The following is a 25,161-nucleotide window of genomic DNA, read 5'->3' as shown; positions in this document are numbered from 1 at the left end:
GGCGGCAGGATAACGCGGCTCGCCTGGGAGCGGCGGGCGCGTGCTGCTGGAGAGGGCTCACCTGCGGCAGGTGCTCCGGGCGCACCTGGACGAGCCAGCGCGGGCACAGGGCCGGGAACTGCGGGCGGGGAAGATGCTGCGCGAGCGGACCGTGCGGCTGCAGTACGGGAGCCGCGTCGATGCGGTCTACGTGCTGGGCACCTACCTCTGGACCGACGTCTACAGGTGAGCGCGGCCACCGCGCCGCCCCGACATCCCACCCACCGCGGCCTGCAGCCCGAGATCTCGCCCCCAGAAATCCCGAGACCCTCCCAGACACCCTGACGCAGCTTCAGCCCCAGCTCCCGTTCACTCCAGTTCCCACCCTGGCCCTCTCCAGCTCCTCTCCCAGGGCGACCTCGGCACCCTCAGTCTCTCCACCGTCCTGTCGCCTTTCACCTCCCTACTCCCCTCAGCACACCTCTGCTCTCAGACCCTCCCCAGCCTCCACGCCTGCTTCCTCCCTTGGAGATTTGCTGGGCGCTGAGGCAGGAGCAGAGGGAAGCTGCCCCGGGGCAAAATCTGGCCCTGAGGGGTTGCTCAGGCTCCGATTTCGCCTTGGGGGCGGGGGCTGCTAGTGGTTGCCTGTCTCCAGGCACAGGCTGTTAGCTCCATGTCCCCAAATGCCTTCCTCTGACTTCCCCGTGGGATCAGAGAGGGACCATATTCCACCTGCTGAGGGCCTGGGACTCAGGGTGCAAAGGTTGGGGTCTTTGAAGTGTGCCCCTGACTTAGGATCCTGTTACCTCCCCCTCTTCTAAGAACTTGGTAGAATGCAGGATTTCTGAGAGAGCAGGTCATAGGATAGGCAACCCCAGCCCCAGGAAGTCAGATGATCTATCTCCCCTAGTGTGTGGGATGGGCCTTGGGAAGGTGTGGCTGGTGCGAATGAGGTGGAGTGAGCCTCCGGTGGGGTCATGCTGGGCTTTTATCTGCAGCCCTCTGCTCCAAATATTTGAAATGTTCCCTATTGCTAGGGTGGGACGGGTCAGTGTTGGGAGGAGAGGGCATGCCGGATTCTGATGGCCTGGGTGGGTCTCCTAACCTCTCTGTGCCTCAAGCTGAGCTCACACAGAGGTGCCAACGTGGCTATTGCTCCCAAATCACCCTTTCACCTGGGGCACCCTGCTTCTCCCAGACCCCATCAAACCCCATCCCTGTGTCTTCCCACACATGCTCCCAGCCCATTCTTGCCTTTACCTCCTGTAGCCCTGGCAGCCCTGCCCACCTGCCCAGTCAGTCTCCTGCCACCTCCACAGCAGGCACTGGCCACTTTGATACCGTCAAGCCCCAGGACCAGGGACCCTCTCCACTCCTCTGCCCCTGGCCTGGGCCTGGGCCTCGACCATCCCCCATCTAAACCTCAGAGGTGAACTGGGTGGTCTCTGAGGTCACAACACAGCAGTGGAGTGTGGTCCAGGCACCAGTGGCCTGAGAGAGCTCCCCTCCTTTTTCCACCCCCAGCTCTGAACTGGGCACCGCCAGGGAGTGGGCCAGGAGCCAGAGCACTCAGGTGTCTAAGCCTCAGCTGTCACCATACCCGCCTGTTTATTTGCTGGGGTACTTTTGGTGCAGACTAAAAGGTTGGCATGGTGCCTGCAGTGGGGTGGTGGGGAGACAAGGAAGAGCCATGCTCAGGCCCCCTGCCCTCGCTCTATCATGGCAGAGAGAGGCCCAGCCCAGGTGGGGGCAGGAAGTGGAGCAGGTATATACTCATTCCTCTCTCTGGTCAGGGGCAGAGGTGTGACCTTTGTCCTTCCTTAAAATGCCAGCCACAGCCACAACAATCCACACCCCCCTAACCTGTACTTAAGATTCACTACCACCACCGAGAGAGGCAGTGCAGTCCAAACCAGCACTGTCCAAAAGACATCAAATGTGAGCCACAATAAAGCCACATTTGTCATTTTAAAAGTTCTAGTCGTCCACATCTTTAATGTGCCATTTAAAATTTTCTACTAGTCAACATTTTTAAAAAGAGGGGCAATTAATTTTAATATTATATTTTATTTAACAATATACTCAAATATTATCCTTTCAATATGTAATCAATATAAAAATTATTGAGATAACTTCCATTATTTTTTTTTCATGCTAAGTCTTTGAAATCCGGTGTGTGTTTTACACTTATAACACATCTCAGCGCTGACGAACCGCTTTTCAAGTGCTCAAAGTCCACATGCTGGCAGCCACTGTCCTGGACAGCACAGGCCTAGAGCAGAGTTTCTCAGTCTCAGCACTATTGCATTTGGGGCTGAACATTTCTTTGTTGTGGGGAGCTGTCCTATGCATTGTAGGATGTTTAGTGGCATCCCTGTCCTCTACCCCCTACTGAATCTCAGGAAAGGGAGCCCAGAGCCCTTGGGAAAGTGGGTGGGGTCTAAGCCTGTTCACTTACCTTTGTGACTTACAAGGAGTGAGTGGTCAGGACACCACCAGTCTCAGCACTGTTGCATTTGGGCTGAATATTTCTTTGTTGTGGGGAGCTGTCCTATGCATTATAAGATGTTTAGTGGCATCCCTGTCCTTTATCCCCAGATGCCAGTGGCACCCCCCAAATTGTGACAACCAAAAATGTCTCCAGATAACACCAGCAGTCCCCTGCCAGGAGGGGCAAAATCACCCCCAGTTGAGACTTACTGGTCCAGCGGAAGGAAGTCTCTTTTATAACTAAGGAGCCTGGGCTATTACTGCAGATGCCAGTGGCACCCCCCAAATTGTGACAACCAAAAATGTCTCCAGATAACACCAGCAGTTTCCTGCCAGGAGGGGCAAAATCACCCCCAGTTGAGACTTACTGGTCCAGCGGAAGGAAGTCTCTTTTATAACTAAGGAGCCTGGGCTATTACTGTTGTTGTTACTGCTAATATCTGTAGGAATAAGAGCTGCTGTCAGTATTGTTAGTAGCAGGAGACATTAGTGAGCGCTTATGAATCAAATGTATCATCTCGTTTCATCCTTGCCATAGACCTTGGAGGTCGTTCTTTGATCATCCCATTTTGTAGATGAGGAAAGTAAGGCTCAGAGAGATGAGGCCATTTGCCCAGTGTCACACAGGACTCAGGGCCAGGTCTGTCTGACTCAAAACTCATGCTCTTATCCTCCACTCTATCCTGTTTGACCCTAAAAGCAGCAGGGATGACTCTCAGCCTGTGTCCCTTCTACCCTCCACCCTGGCCACGAGCCCACTGCCCCCAGAGACTTCACCCACCCCTATTTGGCCCTCCACTTCCCACTGAGTTCTTCTGGGCACAGATCCTGGCTCAAGACCCCAAGTGATGCCCCCCAGGGCCTCCAAGGAGACCCCAACAAACCAGGCCTGGTGACCCTGGGCCCAATTACTTAGGGAGTGGTGTCCCTAATAGCCCAGGCTCCTTAGTTATAAAAGAGGCTTCCTTCCACTAGACCAGTAAGTCTCAATTTTGCGCCCTTGGCAGGTGACTGCTGGTATTGTCTGGAGACATTTTTGGTTGTCACAATTTGGGGGGTGCCACTGGCATCTGGGGATAAAGGACAGGGATGCCACTAAACATCTTATAATGCATAGGACAGCTCCCCACAACAAAGAAATATTCAGCCCAAATGCAACAGTGCTGAGACTGGTGGTGTCCTGACCACTCACTCCTTGTAAGTCACAAAGGTAAGTGAACAGGCTTAGACCCCACCCACTTTCCCAAGGGCTCTGGGCTCCCTTTCCTGAGATTCAGCTCCACACACAGCAGGGGGCTGGCCTGCCCCATCCCTCAACCTCACGGTCCCGTCAGGAGCTGCCCCGCTAGTATTATCTCTCTGCCTCCTCCGCTGCAGGTGCTCAGAGTACAGGCTGCCCTTAGGGACTGAGAAGCCTGCAGGGCAGCAGAAAGAGGCAGGATTTGAGGTAACCCAGACCAGGTTTCTGCCCTGCTAGTATTATCTCTCTGCCTCCTCCGCTGCAGGTGCTCAGAGTACAGGCTGCCCTTGGGGACTGAGAAGCCTGCAGGGCAGCAGAAAGAGGCAGGATTTGAGGTAACCCAGACCAGGTTTCCATCCACTTGCTGTGTGACCTCGGGCAAGTTGCTTTACCTCTCTGAGCCTTTATTTTCCCAAATGAGAGTCAATTACAGAACACCAGGAAGAACCTTGTGCCTGGTAGGAGCTGGACATGTGGTCACAGTGATGAACAGTTGACCACTTAGCTTTGGACCACCCACCCTCTCCCAGCAAAACTGGCCCCTTGGGGGATGGATGCCCTGCCCCAGCCACCTTCTGACCGCTAGTCTCCAGCAAGCTAAGAGTAGATGCACAGAAAGAAGGAAGTACGATTTTTCTAAAGATTGTACTTTGTGATTGTTGTGAAAGATACTTGTTTCCTTCTGCTCTTCCTAGATATACTTACCTTAGGTCTGTAACAGTTATGCCTTACCTACGTGGTATCACCCAATGGTCCCTTTCGCTGGCAGCCATTTCTTCACTGGGGCTGGCCTGGGTCCCCTTCTGATTCAGGCTTGAAGTTGGAGAAAGGGCACAGAGTGAGTGGTGTCCCCAGGTTTGTTTTACTTTCCCCACCTCCCTCTTGTGAGTTGTGTTTCCCATTTTCTGGAGGCACAGACATCCCCAGAGTCTGGAAGGATTGGAAAGAGAGAAGCCTTGGAGTAAAGTAGCAGGATGGTCACACTGTGCCCAACCCTCCCACTGATTCACAAACTGGGCCTTGCAGATGGCTTCTGTCCCTCCCTTGGTTTATGCATCTATCTAATGGGGTGAGAGCTCTCAATAAAGCAGGTGTCCCCTTCTCCTCCTTAGTGGAGAGAAGCCAGGATCCATATCCTGAGGTCTGCAGGAGCTTCAGGGCAAAGAGATGAGGTTAAACGATGGTCTCTTGCCTCTGCAGAGCAGTCTGCTGGTTACATCCGACCTCAAGATGAGACCATGAGATGGCAGGTAGAAATGATCCCCCAGCCCCTTCCCCCAGATTCCCCAGGGCAGAGGCTGACCAGCCATTTTCCCTGACAGAGCCTTGCCCATCACTCTCCGGCAGAAGATAAGAGGGTACCAGGGCAGCAATTGCTAGACTTTGGCACAGTAAAGTGTTAGGAAAACAAGGAACAAATACGGTCATTCATCCTGCCTTGGGGAAGAGCCTAGGGAATTTAAATTATTCTCCATTTCACTCCCCCAACAACTCCCAGACTTTCTGTCTTTCAGTTTGTGTGAATGCTGAGGATTTATTTGTTTCAAAAAATGTCATTAGGACAAAGGCCAGGAGGGCCTGAGATCGAGTTTGCAGCAAAGGGGCTTGGGGTGCCATGGGATCCCCTCCCACGGTGTGCCAGGCCCCACCTCCCTGGTCCTATCTCCTAGTGATTCTCCTGCTCACACTCCACTCCTGCCACACTGGCTTTGTGGATGCTGTTAGCTCTTGAACTCCCCAAGCTCATTCCCGCCGCAGGGCCTTTGCAGTTGCTGTTCCCTCTGCCTGGAACACCGTCCCCCAGACCTCCACAAGCCTGGCATTTCATCAGCCAAGTCTCAGCTCAAACGTCAACTCCTCAAAGCAGCTTTTTTTGACCATCCCATGTCATGGTGCCCTCCCCTGAGCCCCCGGCACTCCTCTCTCATTACCCATTTTTTTCCTTGCAGGTCTTATTATTTACTTAATATTAGTAGCTAACATTTGTAGAGCAATTATTATGTACCCGGCATCCTTCTTAACACTTTGCATGCCCATCTCACCTGTATTTAATAACTTACACGTGCTTAAACCTCACAGGAACTTTATGAGTTAAGTTCTATTATTGCCCCCTTTCATGGCTGGGGAAACTGAAGTACAGAACATTTGTCCAAGATGGCCCAGCTAGTGACTGGTGGAGGTGCAGGGCCCAGGCCCCTTGCTGCTCTGACGGGCTGCCCTCCTGGGACTTGCTTGCCGTTCTCCCTCGAGTCGATGAAAGGCTCATTGGTTGAGTGAATGAATGAATGGCTGTGGCCAGTGGTGCTTGTGGACCAACCTATCATGGGGCTGAGCTCCCCACCCCACCCCCCAGCCTTAAGGGACCATTGGAGGGGCCTGTGGAAGGTCAAGGCAAGTGGCCAAGCTTGGCCAGAGCAGCACTGGCTCCCTAGAGAATGACGATGGGAGGAATTCAGGCCAGATCAGGTGGCCCCATAAATTAGAACACCACCCGGAGCCCTCAACCCTAAACAGGAGGCCTTGCCAGGATCTGCTCCAGGGCTCCAGTTTCAGCTAGATTCTAAGGAGGACCTGGCACCCTGAGTGCTGAGCCCCTAGTCCCCTGCATAGCTGGGGTCCCTGACGGTCTTCCCTCACTCACCACAGGGCCCTGAGTCAGAATGGGAACCCGGTGGCAGGGACTCCACTCCCCAGTTCCCACCCCCAGTTGGCCAGATGCACCTGTTAAACTTTGGGGGAGGCCAGTTTTGGGAGACAGCTCTCTCCTGCCCAGCCGTGCCAGACCCTGTAACCAGGGGCTTTGATGAGCCCAATCCTGTTTATCTCATTCACCCAGGAATCCAGGACAGGAAATCTGCCTTTGGTGTCCCCTCTCTGGGCCTCTGACCACCCCCTGCAAAATAGCTAGTGGGGCTCTAGAGGTCCCTAAGGGCCTTTTATTTGGTCCTCTCTTGGGCCAGGCTTGCTCCTCTCCTCTGCCCCCCACCAGGTGCCCCTACCTGGAGGACATTAGGGAAGATTCTAACCTGTGGATTCTCTCCCAGGGAGGCAGCAGCCAGGCCGGGTCTCAGAGAGCTTGAGTTTACCTCACACTTTGCCATTACTGTCCTTGAGACTTGCAGCAAGTGTTTGCCTTCTGTGGGCCTCAGTGTGCTCATCTGTAGAATGGGATGGCATTGGTATAGGCCTCATGAAGTTATTGAAAGGATGGACTGAGATCATGTGGGCCAAGGGCTTGGTACAATGCCTGGCACTTACTCTGTAAGTAGTTATTATGAATTAGTTTTGGGTTTATTATAATATATTTAAAACAAAGAATAACGAGACATGGTTCCTACCCTCAAAAAATTCATAACACTTATGAGAAAGAAAGTTGTTAAGTGTTGTTAACTTAACAACATATGGTAAGTGTTGTTTGAGGCACCAGTAAAGGAAGGGAGAGATGTATTCTGGCGATGAGATCAGGGAAGACTTCCTGAAAGGTGGCAACTGAGCTGGGTCTTGAAGGATGGACAGAAGTTCAGAGTGAGACCAAGGACATGCCACGCAGGAGCAAAGGTGGCTGGCAGGAAAGTTGGGGCACACGGAGGCAGAAATGGTGTAGTTTCAGTAGCCTGGAATGTAAGGCTAGAGAATCAATGAGCTTGAACCAAGACTTCGGATGCATTGTTCAGGCTTTGGACTTTGTTCCATAGGTAGTAGGGAGTCATCGAAGGTTTCTGAAGAAGGGAGTTACTACAGATTAGATTGTTTCTTCCTTAAAGAGTGGCCCAGGGCAGCTGGAGGTACCAGTGCCCAATGAGAAAGGCTGCTGAAGTTACCAGGTGGAGAAGGAGGCTGGTTAAAGACAGATATCATGGTTTTTCCCTGCCAATTCCTGTCTGGGGCAGCTGCCCCGCCTTCGGACTCCAGCCACCACCATACCCAGCCTCAGGTGTGAGGCCTGGAATGCAATCTTTACCCCCCAGCACTTGCCTCCCTCCCTTCATCTCTCTCCTCGAGGATGCTCGCCATGAGTTTGCATGTCAGGCTGGCACCCACGACTCGCCCCTAAGACTCCTCCAAAGACCCGAGGGTAGGATGTCACACCCAGGCTGCCAGGAGCTGGGGTCACTCTGGGATGAACCCCAGCTGGTGTTAATGAGGCCCAGGCCAGATGCCAGCAAGGAGCAGGCACATCATGCCCTCAAGTCTGGGGCTGGGTGAGCCTCCCCAGCCCTGCAAGGCCAAGCCAGTGACCCTCCCACTGACTCAGTGAAGACCAGAGAGTCTGGGTGGCTCCCCAGAGGCCACACAGCATTTGTAGGGCTGGGCAGATGTTTGACATCAACCTACTGGCCATTTCTCTCCATTTCCATGGCTGCTACCCAGTCCCAAGCCACCATCATCACTCACCTGGACAGCTGCAGTCACCTGCTTGCTGGTCCCCCCATTTCCACGATTGCTATCCTGAAATCCATTTCCACCCACCTACCACACCCTGGGTGATCCTGCACCCTGGGTGATCTGTCTACAGTGCAAAAATGATCATGCCTCCCCTGCTTAGAAACTTCAGTGACTTCCCTCCACTCTCAGGAAACAGGTGGCTCCCCACCATGGTTTAGGACATAGTTCACCACTTTCCCTTGCCCTTGCTCACAAACTCCAGCCACCCTCACCTTCTTCCAGTTTCTCGAACGTGCCAGGCTAAATTCCACCTTGGGTCATCACCCAGGCTGTCCTGGTTGCTTGGAAACCTCTGCCCCTCTTTCTCTCCTCCCTTTGTCCAATTCAGTGGTTCTCAAACTGTGGTCCCTGGACCAGCAGCCATCAGCATCACCTGGGAGTGGGTTAGAAATGCAGTTTCTGGCCGGCCCGGTGGCGCACTGCTACAGTGCGCCGCTTGGGAAGCGCGGTGGCACTCCCGCCGAGGGTTTGGATCCCACATACAGACCGGCCGCTCACTGGCTGAGCGAGGTGCGGGAGCAACACTGAGGGTCGCGATCCCATTGCCGGTCCCAGTCCGGTACGGGTGCGACACTGAGGGTTGCGATCTGTTGCCGGTCACGAAAAAAGACAAAAAAAAAAAAAAAAGAAATGCAGTTTCTTAAGCCCCATCTCACACCTGATAAATCAGGAATGCAGGAGTCAGGCATTTCAACCTGGATTTTAACAGGTCCTATAGGTGATACTAATACACTGGTCTAATTAATTCTTGTCTGTCCTTTAAACTGTAAAGTTTAGACCTTAGCTCAAATGCCACTTCCTCAGGGAATCCCTCCGTGAACCCCAGACCAGGGCCTCATGGTACCCCACACTTTTCCTTTATAGCAATTACCATAGCTGTGCTCACACAATTAATTGTGTAATCCATTGGAAGCCTTTGTCTTCTCTAGAATGTATACTCTTTGGGCCCAAGGAACATGTTATCTTTTTCACCAGTCTACCCACAGCACCTAGAACTGTGCCTGGCACATAGTGTGAGAGTACTTCAAAAGGTTCCATGAAAAGGGGGAATTGGGGCCGGCCTGGTGGCATACTGGAGAGTTTCTAAGCAGGGAGGCATGATCATTTTTGCACTGTAGACAGATCACCCAGGGTGCAGGATCACCCAGGGTGTGGTAGGTGGGTGGAAATGGATTTCAGGATAGCAATCGTGGAAATGGGGGGACCAGCAAGCAGGTGACTGCAGCTGTCCAGGTGAGTGATGATGGTGGCTTAGGACTGGGTAACAGCCATGGAAATGGAGAGAAATGGCCAGTAGGTTGATGTCAATCTGCCGAGGGTTCGGATCCCATGTGGAGACCGGTTCCCGCTCACTGGCTAAGCGTGGTGCGGGCGCAACACCGAGGGTTGCGATCCCGTTGCCAGTCCGTTACCGGTCAGTAAAAAAGACAAAAAGGAAAAAAAAAGAAAAGAAAAGGGGGAATTGAAAGATTATATGAGTCTTTCCATGAACTTTTTGAAGACCCCTCGTAAGAGAACTGTGCCTGGCACATAGTGTGAGAGTACTTCAAAAGGTTCCATGAAAAGGGGGAATTGAAAGATTATATGAGTCTTTCCATGAACTTTTTGAAGACCCCTCGTAAATGCTCAGTAAATATGTTGAGTGAATGAATGACCATGTAAGCAAGCCTTCCTCTTCCAGTCCTTCCTAAAGCAAATATTTATACTTACAGTGTCCCTTATACTAGGCCAGGTATGGAAACAAAAAAATTTTTTTTAAAGAAGATGCAATCCACTACCTCCAAGGAGCTAACTACCACAAGGGAAAACATACATGGGGACAAATCGATTGAGTTGGGTCTTCAATGAGAGAGGGACATCTGCCAGCTAGAGAAGTCAGGGAAGAGTATTGCAGGTAGAAGGAACAGCATATGCAAAAGTGCACAGTGAGGTGAAACAATGCAGGGAATTCGGGGGGGGGGCAGGAGTTGCAGAAAATAAGGCTGGAGAGTCAAGCTGCGACGCAGTGGCTAAATGCCACTGGTTGCACACCAGGCTAAAGAGTTGGATTTTATATTATGGGTAGGCACCGAGGAGCCACAGAATATGTTCAAGCAAACAAATGACCCAATTTCTGTGTTTTAAAAAATCACTCTCAGAGTACAGCTTGGAAAGCCAAGAAGGTTGGGTTCATTCATTCACTTATTCCCAAAGAATACATTGGCACAACCGTGTCATGGATGCTGAGGACAAAGCAGAGGTGGGCAGCCTGCCCTTCCGTCCACACTATCTTTAGCCTCTTTCCAACAAGCAGGGAGGTCATGACCATCCCCGCTCCCACTCCCTTTCCCTCCGTACTGTTGTGGGCCTCTCCCTGCAGCCTCCAGGAACAATCGATGTGCCCACAGCCCCTGGCTCTCAGGTTTCTGCCGGGGGATTCTAAGAGGCTCTTCCTGGGGAGGGAGACGGCCAGCAGGATCTGCAGGGGAACAATGGGCACCTTTGTTGCATCTGCCAGGGCCGCTCCAAGAATAGCTGTTTGCTCAGCTGGGAGGAGGACGGCTGGTGCTGAGTGGTAGGAGGAGCTTCGATGTGGGCCTGATGTTAACCCTCTGAGCCTCTGGGGCCTCCTCCGGTTTCTCACTGGCCCAGAGGAATGAAGGCGGGCAGGAAGCATTGCTTACAGTAATTAAGAGATCAGTTGTAAAGCATTAGTTTTCTAAATAGAATTGTATGCAGAAGCTCACTATATAAAACCAGATGAAATAACAGTGGCTCTGGTTAAAGGGGGGCAGGGATCTAGCAGAGAGATCCCCAACTTTCCAGAGCCTCCCTCCCCACCCCTTTGCCCGGGCCTGCCCTCTGTACCCTCTAGGTTCGAGCCACCTCTGACTCAGTCCAGTCCTCTCATTAACACTCGATGAAACTGAGAGAGAGAGAAAGCCCCTTGTTCAAGGCCACCCATCAAGTTGATGGTCAAAGGTGAGACTTGTACTAGAGGAACGTTTCCCAGACCTGAGTCCACAATTTCCCAGATATTCATGATTTTTGCCAAAACCATACTCCACCTGCAGCACTATTAACTTCACATTTTTCTTTAAACCAACTCACATTTTTCTTAATAACTTTATTTTAAATGGAGATTTCATGGCATTACCATAAATGGCAAGGTTTTATCAGTTGCCATAAAAAGACACTGCATGTAATAAACACATAAGTCTTCTTTTAAATCATTCATCCAGGTGCCACCTAACGCATGTGAGACTCATACTCACACCTCCCTCTGGGAACAGCTGGCCTTCTACCCTGTCAGTTCCACCCCCTTTGTGAGTATGTGTGATGTGCCCAGCCCTGTGCTAGGCTCTGAAGGATAAGAAGGGAAGAGAACCCTGCCCTCAGGACTCTTAAAACCCAGAGGAGGAAAGGCGCATGTGGCAACACCACGTGACAATTCCACAAGGAAAAAATGCAACCCAACAGGTGTCCAGCCTCAGATCAGTCCAGTGTCCCTGTAACAGGCTAAAGAGTTTGGAAGGGGGCAGAGGGACAAGAAATAGAGGGTGCTGGAGCTTTTCTCCCAGCACCGAGCATGGGCTGCCAGACCCTTGCCCACTCTCTCCTACCAATAGCCCCTGCAGTCTGTGGCCTGGGTCAGAGCGAGGCTGCCTGGTGGCCTCTACAGACTCACACTCATGGCCTTGGCCACCCCAGGGCTCTAACCATCAGACTGCATTAATGAATGTCAAGACCAGTGGTTCTCAAAGTGTGGCCCCAGAACCCACAGCATCAACAGGTTCTAGAAACAGGTGAGAAATGCAAATTCTCGGTCCCCATTCCAGACTGACTGAATCTGAAACTCTGAGGTGGAGCTGCGTTTTGACAAGCCAACCAGGTGCTGCTGACCCTGACCCTTGAGAGACACTGGCCCAACCTCTCCCTCAGCCCTGGCCACTGTTCACATCTTTTTTTTTTTTTTTTTTTGTCCTTTTTGAGACCGGCTGCACCGCGCTCAGCCAGTGAGCGCTGTGAGTGCACCGGTCATCCCTATGTAGGATCCGAACCCGCGGCGGGAGCGCTGCTGCACTCCCAGCGCCGCACTCTCCCGAGTGCGCCACGGGCTCGGCCCACACTGTTCACATCTTTAGCTGCCCTGGCCATGCCTCAGTCACGCCAGTCAGACTCTCCAGGGGTGGGGTCCACAAACCTGCAGCCTTAAAAAAATACCCTGAAGGTTTAAACAGCACCCCTGGTGATTCTGATGCCCCACCACAGTTGAGAACTCCGAGAACCCAGGAACACCGGGATCCCAAAATAGCAGATGTGCTTTTGAGACACTCTTACACCTACGTCTTAGTCACAAATCCCATTAGAATCTCACTTGAATCCCTCCGAGCCCTCTTTGGCTTTTAGGAACCTTCAGACTGAGGCTGGATTTAGCAAAGCCATCACCCTGGGCACCTTCCTCCTGGGTCTCCCTGTCCTTCCCGTTGCCTCTCCTTAAGCCATAACTGCCGTAACACAGCACCATAGACTGGGTGGCTTAAAAACTAATGCATTTTCTCACAGTTCTGGAGACTGGAAGTCCGAGATCAGGGTGCCACCAAGGTCAGGTTCTGGTGCAGTCTCTCTTCTTGTCTTGCAGATAGCCACCTTGTCACTGTGTCCTCACATGGCCTTTCCTTGGTGTGTGCACATGGAGAGAGAGATCTCTCTCTCTTTCTCTTCTGATAAGGCCACCAATCCTATTGAATTAGAACCCCACCTTGATGATCTCATTTAATCTTAATTACCTCCTACAAGCCCTATCTCCAAATACTGTCACACTGGGGTTTAGGGCTTCAGTGTATGAATGGGGACATGGAGCACAAACATCGATAGCAGCCAGTTTAAACCAGTTAGTTCTCCTACCCTGAAGTCCTGATGACTTTTTAAGAATTCCAGAAGTATTTCCCTTTCAATAGAAGACCACTCCTGAACCCCAGGGAATGACTCTCAGAAGGTGAGGAATTCCAGGCCAAGAAAAGCTGGGGCAGCGGGAAAGAGAGGGTCTTTGTGACAGAGCCACCTCAGCCCTACCCCTTTAGGACCCAGGTTCCCAGCTCTGGCTCTGTGAGAACTCAGCGCTTTGCTCAGAGACACTGGACAGGAAGACAGGGTTCTAGGCCCAGCTCTGCCTTTGGACCAAATTCACTCCTCAGTCATATGCCCATGTGGCTCCCAAAGCAGGCCACCCATCCAAAGCATGAGGAAACTTGTTAAGAATTCAGATTCCTGGGCCCCACTCTCCAACATTCGGATTCAGTAGGTACAATATTGGCCCAAGGAATCTGTATGTTTAGCAAGTGCTCTCTCCATTACCAGGTAATTGCAAAGCAGCTGGTTCCTTTGGGGTCCCCCAGACTAGATGACCTGGCAGGGCCCTTGCATCCTTGCCCCTCCAGGAGTCTTCTCCTGAAGCTCCTTGTTCCACTTGCCCCAGGGCTTCTGCTGACCCTCTCTTCTCTCTCTCTATAGCGCGGCCCCCGCTGGGGCCCAAACCTTCAGCCTGAAGCACTCAGAGCGTGTGCGGGTGGAGATCGTACGGGACGGGCAGGCTGAGGAGGTAGCCACCAATGGCAAACAGCGCTGGCCTCTGTCACCTAGTACCACACTGCGGCTCACCATGAGCCAGGCGAGCACCGAGGCCAGCAGTGACAAGGTACCTTGGCTGGGGACGTCAGCACTCAAGGGCCGCAGGAGCCCAGGAGCCATGTGGGAATAGAGGCAGGCGTGACCAGCTCTGTCCAGTGGAAACAGAAAGAGCCACCTACATCATTTCCAGTTTTCAGAATGTATTTTACATAACCCCATATACTGAAATATTATCCTTTTGACATGTCATCAATATAAAAAATGTTAACCAAGGGCCTATACCGTTCTTCATACCAAATCGAAATCCAGTGTGTGTTTTACACTTACAACTCATCTCACTTCAGACTAGCCACATTTCACATGCTCAGTCGCCACGTGGGCTAGTGACTGCTGCGTTGCACAGCACGACGTAAGACCATGGAATGGTGGCTTCATAGAAGGTTAAAACTGTGGACTGCTGAATGGCAGGCAGTTTAGAAACTCAGAACCATGGGATCATTTGGAGTTACAGCCACAAGCATCCTTGGTCTCATTGGCCGTGAAAGGGGTTTCTGGGTACCCGTGGGCTAGAGGGATTTGCCCAAGTGGTAAAGCCAAGACCAGAACTGTCTCCTCTCTGGGTTCCCTACTTATGAACTTTGTCATATCTCAGCGATGGCACTGGGCATTATCCAAAGAAAACAACCTCAGCCCTGTCCCCTGGGAGCTTAGCAGAAGCTGGACATACAACACGGCAACTGTGGGGACTCTGCAGGCAGCAGAATGCATACAAGGCACAGATGGGCAGGCGGCACCCTGGCTGCACCCTGAGAGGAGGGGAGCTCACCATCCAGTTCAATTATCTGGGAGACGCAGCCCACAAACCCAGGAGTGCTTCCTGGAGGAGAAGGTTCAGATGTTTGGAGAGGGTTGGCATGACAAGTTGTGAGGTGTGAGGCAGGGAAGATGATTACTTCAGATTTTCCTGCTTGTGATCTGTGATCTCTGCTCTTCTCTCCACCCCGCACCAAGGTCACCGTCAACTACTATGACGAGGAAGGGACCATTCCCATCGACCAGGCGGGGCTCTTCCTCACGGCCATTGGTGAGTTGGTGTGGCATTGCTACCCTTCTTGGTGGCCCTTGGGCTGCTTTCAACGCTGCAGACCTGGCACTTGGAGCTTCTCCTGAATAATGCAGGCCTGTGGAAGGATGCTGCATGTGCCCTGCCCTTTCCTACTGGAACGGGGGGCTTCCTGCAGGAGGAGGCATTCCCTGGTCTGCCAGTGACTCACCAATGTCAGGTTCCCCTTTGCAGGCTCTGTGGGCCATGGAAGACAAAGAGGAAAGTCTGTTCCTCGCCCCTCTCCCCTGCAGCCTGGAGAAGAGCTTTCCTCTCCTGGTAAGGGAAATGGCCACAGTCTACAAAGCCTGACAATGTCTTTGACAATCCCCAACGCCCATTGGTCCTCCCCAGCCCCAGCCCCAGGGCACAGAGATGCAGCCCTGGGTCTTTAACTCACCCAGTCCAAGCCCTTCATTTGACCCATAGGATGGTGAGGTCCAGAGAGGTTAGGGAACTCATCAAAGTCACACAGCAACTCAATGGCAAGTTGAGTCCGGAACTCAGGGTTATCCCCCTCCCAGTTCTTTCTACGGCACCACACCACTTGCCCTGGGTGCCATGCCTGCGCACTGGGGAGGCAGAGTCCAGCCTGGCTCAGCAGGGCCCAGGATGAGATCTTCTGAACCTTCAGTAGCTCAATCCTCCTGCAATTAAGGTGTTACTTTTATTTTATGTTATTTTATTTTTTAACCATAAAATGATTAAGCCAGGAGGACATTTCAGAGGTTTGTTTTGTTCATCCAGCCTTGGTCTAACATTGACCAAGTTGCCACATGGCAGAGGAAGGAAACAACCAGTTATGGAACACCAACTATGTGTTGAGTGCTTTAAAAATAATAGTGATGTCTCCTATTTATCACATACCTGCTCTGTGTCTGGGACTGTGCTGGGTGGTTTGAGGGGCAGGAGGAGGAAGAAGATGATAGACACCTGACATTTATTGAGCACCTATAGTGTGCTCATATTAGATGTTTCACTGTCATGATTTCAATCTATTCTTACAACCATTTCAAGGATAGACACTATTATATCCCCATTTTACAGATGAAAAAACCAAGGCTCAGAAAACATAAAACAACAGAACAAAAATTTGCCTGAGGCCACACACCTGGAAAGTGGTTGGTGGGACACTGAATCATTTCAGTTATCTCACATTCTACAGGGGTCTTGGAACCTCCCCCAAAAGTAACAGCTCCCAAGCCAGCCCCACCTTCTCTAGCTTTCTCTGTGCTCTTAGCCGCTGAAATAGGCTCAACAGCAGTGCTCTTCTGCTTCTCAGCTAATTCCCAAACAGGCTTGGTTGCTGGTCACCCTGTCCCTCTTTTTGCACTGAGGGGGCACCCAGCCCTGGGGAGGGGGACCTCCTAATGACCTCAGGGGAGCCTTGGAAGATGGTAACCAAAGACTCCTGGGCTGTGCTGAGCCCTGGCACGTGTGCAAACCTTGCATGCATGCATAGCCCCCAGCCTATCTCAGATGACTGTCCCTGGGGAAACCTAATCCCACAGAGACAGGGACACCTGAGGACATAAGCAGGAAGGGCAGTGGCCAGAGACCTGTCAAATGAGGGTGATTTCAGAGGGCTGACTGCACCATTAACAAGACAGACTTAGCATAGATAGCAAAATAAAGCACCAGAGGGAGGCAGGATCAGACCCTTCCTCTCCACTAGAAAACCACAAAGCTGTGCTCAGAGGAAGGCTGCTCACAGAAGCAGCAGGGCTGAGCCCCAGAAGATACCAAATACGCCCATGATAAATGACTGAGCTCATCCATTTGAGGTCCTGAGGTTGTGATTTCACTTAATTATTTAACTGCCACAAGTTCCAGATATTTAGATTCCATGGGCCCCCGCCCCCTCCCCCTTCCCCAAATTAGACAACTTTGATGCTTGGCCAAAAAAAAAAAAAGACATTTAATAAAACAATTTGCTATCAACTATCATCATCATTTTAATACCGAAAAAATAGGCAGGGTATAATCTCAGAATAAAGGATAGTCATTTACATTGCAAAAATAAGGCTTTATGAAAAATTCACCCCATTGAACTTATGTTTCCTGTTCTACCAGGAAGGACACTGGTGAAAATCTGATTTCCCTTGGGAACCACTGGTCTAGCTGTCCCCTCCAGGTCCTCTCTTCCCTTGGGCATCTACCCCAGGAGCCCTCGAGCCCCATATCCTGAGTGAACATTAGGGGCAGCACCTCAGAGGCATGGACACCCTGAACATCTGGACATGGTGGGAGTGCCCCCACAAAGATATATCTGAATCCATCTTACCCAAGTCCTGTCCTGAGACCACACTGAGTAGAAAGACAGAGCTTCAGAGTAGACAGAAATAAGTCTAAGTTCTGGCTCTGCCCCTGCAGCTGCATTATGACCTTGGGCAAGACTCATCACCCCGCTGAGCCTTGTTTCCTCATCTGCAAAATGGGATTCACAGAGCACTCTTACGTGATGCTTACAAGAATTCGGCAGCAGGGTGCATGCAAAGTGCCTGGCACAGATCAGGTGCTCAGCTGACGTCTCTTTCTTTTCTCCTCTCCTCTTGGGCAGCCACATTTTCTCTCTGCCTGGGTGAAAGTGAAGAAACTTACCACCCCTCTCTTCCCCTGGGATTTGGGAACAAGCCCATGGTGCCTTTAGCCAAATCAGGTCCTGGGTCTTGGCCCCAGTCTTGCCAAGGACATGCTGTGTGACCTTGACAGGTAGCCCACCCTTTTTCCAAGCTATAAAATGAGGGTTTTGAGTTTATTAATCCCTGAGGACCTTCAAGGCTTCAATTAGGGCTGATTTTGCAAAGGCTTCCCTGTTTGGGGAGAGTGGGAGGGGAGAGATTTGGGGAGGGTGGGAGGAAGTGTCCCAGCCTCTGCTGTGTCCTGGCAGTGGGAGCAGTACCCATACATGGGTCTGGAGAATTTTGAGCATGCACCTGAGGAGCTTGTTCCTGTGCCCCTTCCCCAGAGCCTAGGATAATTGCCCAGTTGGCTGTGGGGGAGGGAGCCCTTCCTCCCCACCACACCCCAAGCTGCTCAGTAAGGCAAGAAGACCAGGCTCCCTGCCACTGTCCATGGGGCTGGCCACCCACCAAAATGCTTATGCCTCTGGGTCGTGGCTGAGGCCTCAATGTCTTAATTTTCAGGGCAGACTGCCTTGAACCCAGTCCTAGTGACATTTCCCGTTAATCTGCCCTACACCCAGGGTGCCACCTGACACCTTGGGTCTATTTTGGGGAGCTGAGGTAGGATCCGGAGCCTCCGGGAAATGTTGTCTGGAGCCCAGAGGCCCTGAAACAGTTGTCCTGTCCCTCCTCCTCCCCCTGGGAAAGGCAGAGCCATCCCAGGAGGGCAGAGTTCTGGGCAGGCCATGCCAGCCCTGTTCTCTGTCCCTATAAGCATCATTCCATTGGACTCTAGTTAAATTGGACATTGGGGGAAGCCTCGCAGGGAAGAAGTCCTGGGGAAATGGCTTGTAGCTTGATGGGGGCTCAAGAGGGGAGAGGAGACCATTCTAGTGGACTATGGGGACAAGTCATGGGTCATGAGAGAGAAATTGTGAAGCACTGTGGGAGGTTGGGAGAGGTGACAAATGAGCCCAATTATGAAATGCCCAAATTACATAACAGGAAGGCAATGAAACCTGTCTGAGTTTAATAAATCAGGAAATAGCTATAAGCACATTATTTAGTGCTAGGTAGGTTGCCTGAGGCAGGTAAGGAGAAGGGCTGGACAGGGAACTGCTCTTTTTCTTTAGAAGCAGTTTGGTACTCTTTGATTTGATTTTTTTCTTTTTTGCACTATGTGCAAATATTACATTAATAAAATTTTTTAATTTAAGAAATGTGTAATGAAATAAAGCCATATAAAGTGCTTCATATTTCTCTCCTCTGATCCACTGCTTTAAAGGATACACCACAAGGGGCCGGCCCGTGGCTCACTTGGGAGAGTGCAGTGCTGATAACACCAAGGCCACGGGTTCAGATCCCACATAGGGATGGCCGGTTAGCTCACTGGGTGAGCGTGGTGCTGACAACACCAAGTCAAGGGTTAAGATCCCCTTACCGGTCATCTTTAAAAAAAAAAAAAAAGGATACACCACAAGGAGTCTCAGTATAGTGTCACCTTGCAGCCTAGAGACAAAGGCCACAAGGCTGCCAGAGTGGGATATGGTCCCCTGCTCTATGAATGACCTTAAGAGGAGCAAGTCTTGGGTCTTTGAAGGTGGGCGTGGCTTTTGGAAACAGCCCAGGGTGGAGGTCAGCCGGAGGTCGGCCTGGGAACAGCAGAGAGCAGGGATCTGGAGTCAGAGGCCCAAGTGGGACGCCTGGCCCTGCGCTCTCTGGGAACTTTAGTGGCACATCCTTGCTGGGTGCCTCGGTTTCCTCATCTGCATGTGACCAGAGGAGAGTGTGTCGTGGAGCATGGAGTAGAGCGTGCCCTGCAGCTGGCAGAGGGAGCTGCATACGCAGGAGAAGTGGGTATCCTGACAAGCCGGGAGAGGCTCTTAAGGAGGCTGGGTCTGCAGCTAGTTCCCAGGAGGAGCGTCAGGAAGCCGACCTCCCTGAAAGGCAGCATTCACTGGGGTGTGACAGCTGGAAAGTTTGTGAAGGTCTGGGAGCCAAAACCAATATTGTTCCTGCACCTGAGCCCTCAGCCTCTTCACAGCAGCTGGTGGCACTGCCTTCCCTCTCCCTGCACCAGCCTCCTGGATCATCAGCCCGGTGTGCTGACAGGTGACTTCTCTGAGCCCGCATTTGCTCACCTGTGAAATGGGAGCCATCATATGTATCTCACGCACCATGGGCTCCTTGAGAGCAGGCACTGTGCCCCCATGCCCAGTGCCTAGGACTCAGTAGATGCTCCAGTGACATGCTGAATGAATGGCATCAGTGGGAGGAGCTCATAAAGTTATGACTTATGGCATCTAACTCACAGCAGTGCTGCAGAGGTTGGGACACTGGAGGGCTGCCTCTCCCAGTACCAAGCACCCTTACAACGTCCACCCTCCTGCCTCCTACTAGACCCAGAAAAGTCACTCTCAGGGTCGAGAAGGAATTGGGCTGTGGGCAAAGGAGGACTAGAATGTGGCCCCTGGACTCCATTGGGCTGAGCCTCCCAGAGAAGGGTGACATTAGTGCCCTGCCTGTGCCAGGACCCTCCTCCCCACCCCATTTATGGAGAAGGCATGCCTGCCAAGGGGACTGACCAGGAATGCATTTGTTCCCACCCAACTCCCACCACGGTCCAAGTCATGCTCGGCGTGGGACAAGCCCACTCGGGCAGGTCCAAGGACTTGGAACTGGCACATCTCATTCTGGGACACACTCCCAGCGTCACTGTCTCTGTTCAAATTGTTAATAGTGCCTACCATTGCAGTCAGTGTAACTGCTATACCTGGAAAGGGCCCTATGTTATAGGTAAGGAAACTGGGGCTCAGAGAGGTTGTCTAACCTTCCAAAAGTCACCCAGCTCGTAATCACAGAACCAGGGTTCAAACCCAACACTGTAAGATGCTAAACTTTTCACTGCCCCACAGCCTCCATAAAGCCTGTCTCCATGGCCTAGGGATGCTGAAGGTTCCTTCCCCAAAAGAGGAAATAAGTGGGGGCCCCACCCTGGATACTCTATCTGAAGCCTTGAGTTCACAGGCACCCTTAGATCAAGCGGGGTTGGAGACATGGTTTCCCACCCAAAGTAAAACCCTCAGTCCTTGGAGGTGGGATCTAGACCACTGCAAGTTCTGGGAGAGGAAGAGAGATGTGCACACACACAGGTGTACGTGTGCACACATATGCACATGCCTCCCAGGACAGACGAATCCTGTGCCTGTAAGTTTTTGAAACATGAACTATGAAACAGACCAACCACAAATTGTACCCCAGTTCAGCTAACGCCACCTGTGTGACCTCGGGCATGTGACTTTGCCTCTCTGAACTGAGGTTCTCAGATCTTCAGACTGAGGGCCAGCCCCACAACCCCCACCCAGAGCAATGAAGTACTGGGACAGTCCTGACCTACCCAACAGCACCTTTGGAAGCTGGAAGCTGCGAAGTCTGCACAGTGTCTGCTGAGTTCTCCAGCAGGTACTGGGGTATTGAGGCAGGGGGCTGGAGAAGACGAGCTCAGCAAGGCCCTCCATTTCCAGTGACTGCGTGAATGGGTGAGCTGCACCCTAATCCCACAGGTCCTCCTCTTGTCCATGGCCCCATCCTGTCTGGCAGGCTCAGCAACTCACCCATGTCTCTTGTCCCCAGAGATCTCCCTGGATGTGGATGCAGACCGGGATGGAGTGGTGGAGAAGAACAACCCAAAGAAGGTAACTAGCTTTCAGGGCAGACACCACCCTGAACCAGGGGACTTCCACGGGGAGAACCCCAAACTGGATCCTGCAGCAGCCATGGTCCTCCCACCAAGCAGATAACTCCCAGTTCACAGATCAGGAGACTGAGGCCCAGGACAGGCTCCCAGACACACAGCACACTAATGACAGAGCCCAGGCTCCTTATAGAGACAGCTGCAAAGCAGCTACCCAGTTCATAGAGCTGTTGTAAAGAATAAATGTGCCTGCAACAGACAGAGTGCTGCAAAGGCATCTGCTCTTATTATTTTGCCTTTTCTTTTATTTTAAAATTCAGGGGGTTGGGGAAGATCCTTAATCATTCACTGTTCAAGACATGTTATCTCTGATGGTGCCTGCACAGCCCCTCTCCTGTTTCCATTCATTCATTCATTCACCATTCATTCATTTGTTCCTTCATTCATTTATTTATTTTCTTTTATTTTGCATTCCCCTACTCCTGTTCTTCTCCCCCACAAAGGACCATTTTAATGGGTTTAATGTGTCTCTTTCTGTTCTTATGATTTTTAGGAAATATGCAGTATCATTGGTGTGCATGTATTTTTAATTTGTGCAGATAGCATGATGTTCCTGATCTCATTCTGCTCTGTACTTTTCCCTCAACCAGTTTTTAAGCTCCATCAGTTTTGCTGTGTGTACATCCAGGCTGTTACCTCTAACTATTTTCCATTTTCTGCCGTTCCGTATCTTCTAAATTTTGCCGTGGGCATATGTGACTTTTATAATAGCAATCTGAAGCCTAGGTTAAATTATCAATAGATGGGTACTTTAAAAAGTAAAATAGGGCTGGCCGGTTAGCTTACTTGGGAGAGTGTGGTGCTAATAACACCAAGGTCAAGATCCCCATACTAGCCAGCCTCCCCAAAAAAGTCAAATAAATACAGCCAAGTGAGAAGACTGGGGCCTAGCAGCCCAACACAGACTCTCTGCAGGTGGGACAGGTCCCTCAGGCCTGTTTGTAACCCCTTCTTCCAGGCTCTGCAACAAGGTTTTGCCCCAGCCCTTGGTCAGCCCTGCATATGCTTTCTCTGTGTCTGTGGCTACATCCTCTGACAGTGGAATCTGCAGAGGCCTCTGAGTCCCAGCAGCCCAGGAAGCCTTCCAACCTCCCCTCCGCAGTCCTGGAAAAGTTATGCATTCCCTGTGGGCCTGAACTTGGCCAGTATTTCTACACCTGGACCAGTGAAATGTTCATACTCTTTCTTCATCCCATAAATACTCATTGAGCATCTTTTATATTCCAGGACTAGGGCAGGCCCAGGGGATGCTGAAAGAACAAGAGAAACACAGCTCCTGCACACAGTCCAGTGGCAGACACCCACATTTGACGTGGGTAGCTGTGTCATCCCGATCATCCTAAGTCCTCCCAAAAAGGATGTGTACAGTCCATGTGTAGTCCCAGCAAAGCTACTCTGGTGTGGAGACTCAGGAAGGCTTCCTGGAAGAAGGGATAGTTATGCTGTGGCTGAGAAGCAGTAGAGTTGGGCAGGTGAAAAGAGGCAGAATGGCTTTCCAGGCAGAGGGACTAGCGCCGGCAAAGGTCATAGAGCTTGGAGTCTGGGGAGCAGAAAGGCAGCCAGTGTGGGTGGAGCAGGGTGAGTGGGCAAAGAGGAGGAGGTGAGACTGGAGAGGACGACAGGTCAGGCCAGGCCTTGCAGGCCACAGCGAGGAATCAGGGCTTTATCCTGAGTCAGCAGGGAGCTGGCAAGTGACATGATCTGTCAGAGTTTGCTCTGGTGGCACTCTGGCTGCAAGTAGAAAATGGAGCTCTGTGCCTTTCCCTTTTGGAGGCTCAGAGCATGTCTGGAAAGAGCTGGTGTCTGTCCTCCAAGCGTTTCCCTCTGATCCCCCTTAGGGACGTCAGGGCCTGTCGTAGAATGTCTGTCTGCTCAATTCTCTGGCCACCCTCCTCCTCCCTGCCTCCACCCCTACCGGGAGCAGCGACACCAGACGTGAGGCCCACGAATGCCCGGCCAGCTTCCTGTCTCTCTGCCGCTGCCCCCTGCTGAACTGCCGCTGATGCTCACATTGGTCCTCTCTGGGCATCAGTCTTGGGGTTCACGTTTGCCAGGTCACAGCTGCCCGGTGGGTGGTGGCTGCTCTTCATCCTCTTCCTGAGGCTGTCTCTCCAGCATCCCGTGGGGACTGTACTGGGATAGAGAAGAGGGCACTGACCTCTCTTCCTGCCGCTGCAGGCGTCCTGGACCTGGGGTCCCGAGGGCCAGGGGGCCATCCTGCTGGTGAACTGTGACCGAGACACACCCTGGCTGCCCAAGGAGGACTGCAGTGATGAGAAGGTCTACAGCAAGGAAGGTGCCAGAAGGACCCATACTTGGGGTTGGGGAGGCAGTGGAAAGATTTCATGCCAAGCCCTGGGCAGGGCAGAGCATGAGGCAGGTAAAGACCTGGGTCTCCAGGGATGGAAAACTGAAATATCCACACTTGCTCAAAGTGGAAGAAACGGTCAATACAGTTCAACTGGAACCATGGTTTTGGGGGTTTTCTTCTTTTCTAAAAGAAGGCAAGAATGGATGGAACCATGTTTTTTTTAAAGCTGCACACATACATAGACGGGAAGGAAATTCCCAAAAGGTTAATAGGAGGTTGTCTCTGGTGTTGGAGATGACAGCTGATTTACTTTTCTCCTTTTGTTTTTGTATAGTTCCTGTAATACACATGTGGGGTTTTCTTTTTCCCAACTATAAAAGCCAAAGGCATTGGCAGGCCAGCGCTCCAGCAGCAGGTCCCCTCATTCTAACCTCCTGTGCTTCTGCCCCTCAGACCTCAAGGACATGTCCCAGATGATCCTGCGCACCAAAGGCCCCGACCGCCTCCCCATCGGATATGAGATGGTTCTCTACATTTCCATGTCGGACTCGGACAAAGTGGGCGTGTTCTACGTGGAGAGTGAGTGACCCAGCACTGCCCTCTAAGGCCACCCACTCTCCTCCCCTCAGCAGTTGTGGCCTCTGCGGGTGTGGGTGACTGCAAAGCACCAGAACAGGCCTCTAAGTAATTGTAACTAGGAAATGCTGCCATCCTGTGAAGTTGGGAGACTCCACGGGATACATATCTCCTCTTCTCACGGAGTCTGCAGTGACATGGGTCTGTTCTTTCTGATGAACCAGGGGAGGAAGGGCTTCAGAGCTCCCCACTTTCTGTAGTCACGTCACCTTTATGATTCCTGAGGCAGGCACCACCTCCAGGTGTTTTCTGCCATCTCTGACTTTAAAGACCCCTGCAGATGTTGTGGGCACACTTGAGGAGTGGACCCCTTGTTCTCCTTGATGGCGACAGGGTGTCCTGGGCCCCACTGCATAGGGAATGTGCTCCTGCCATGGAGCTGGTCCTTGTAGCTGCCTGCCCTGTCTTGTTCTATGAATACATGTTGAACTCTCTTGGTGCCAGGTACTGTTTTTGGTGCTGGGATCCCTGCAGGGAACCTGACAGTCACACCCTGCCCTCGAGGAACTGCCAGTCTAGTGAGGGAGACATAATAAATAGCATGATTGGAAGAAATGAAATAGACCAAGTAACAGAGAGGTGCAGCGGCAGAGGCACCTCTGGCTGGGTGGTCCACAAAGGCGTTTCTGAGGGGGTAACATTTGAGCTGAGACTCAAACCAACCATGAGAAGGAGCTAGCCATTCATGAGCTAAGAGAAGAGTGTTCTAAGCAGAGGATGCATGTTCAAAAGTGAAGAAGGGATCCAGTTTGGAGTGTTGGAGCAGTAGAAAGACAACCAGAGCCAGGGGAGTGTGCTGGGAGTCAAGGTCAGTGAGCTGGGCCAGGTACCAAAGCATGCAGACAGGGTTTGTATATTATTCCAAGTTCATTAGAAAGCCATTAGAGGGCTTTAAGCAAGAGACTGTCAAGATCTAATTTATGTATTAAAATGCTCCCTCAGCAAAACAGTCATCTTTGCAGTTTGCCA

The 25,161-nt window shown here is 51.7% G+C and overlaps 1 protein-coding gene across 1 annotated transcript; it reads left to right on the top strand.

Moving 5' to 3' along the window:
- Positions 1-129: 129 nt before the first annotated feature.
- LOC103610036 (protein-arginine deiminase type-2) lies at positions 130-24,135 on the top strand (the record flags this gene model as incomplete). Its single annotated transcript, XM_008594274.1, has 6 exons — positions 130-225; positions 13,649-13,832; positions 14,777-14,849; positions 21,125-21,186; positions 23,424-23,541; positions 24,010-24,135. Coding segments are annotated over exons 1-6 (655 nt in total), but the record flags the coding sequence as incomplete, so codon positions are not given.
- Between the last annotated feature and the right edge of the window lie 1,026 nt (positions 24,136-25,161).

Source organism: Galeopterus variegatus, unplaced genomic scaffold, assembly GCF_000696425.1.
Source record: "Galeopterus variegatus unplaced genomic scaffold, G_variegatus-3.0.2 Scaffold10510, whole genome shotgun sequence".
NCBI classification, from domain to species: Eukaryota; Metazoa; Chordata; class Mammalia; order Dermoptera; family Cynocephalidae; genus Galeopterus; species Galeopterus variegatus.
Note: the sequence above shows the minus strand (reverse complement) of the source record. Positions and strands in the feature narration are given on the sequence as shown.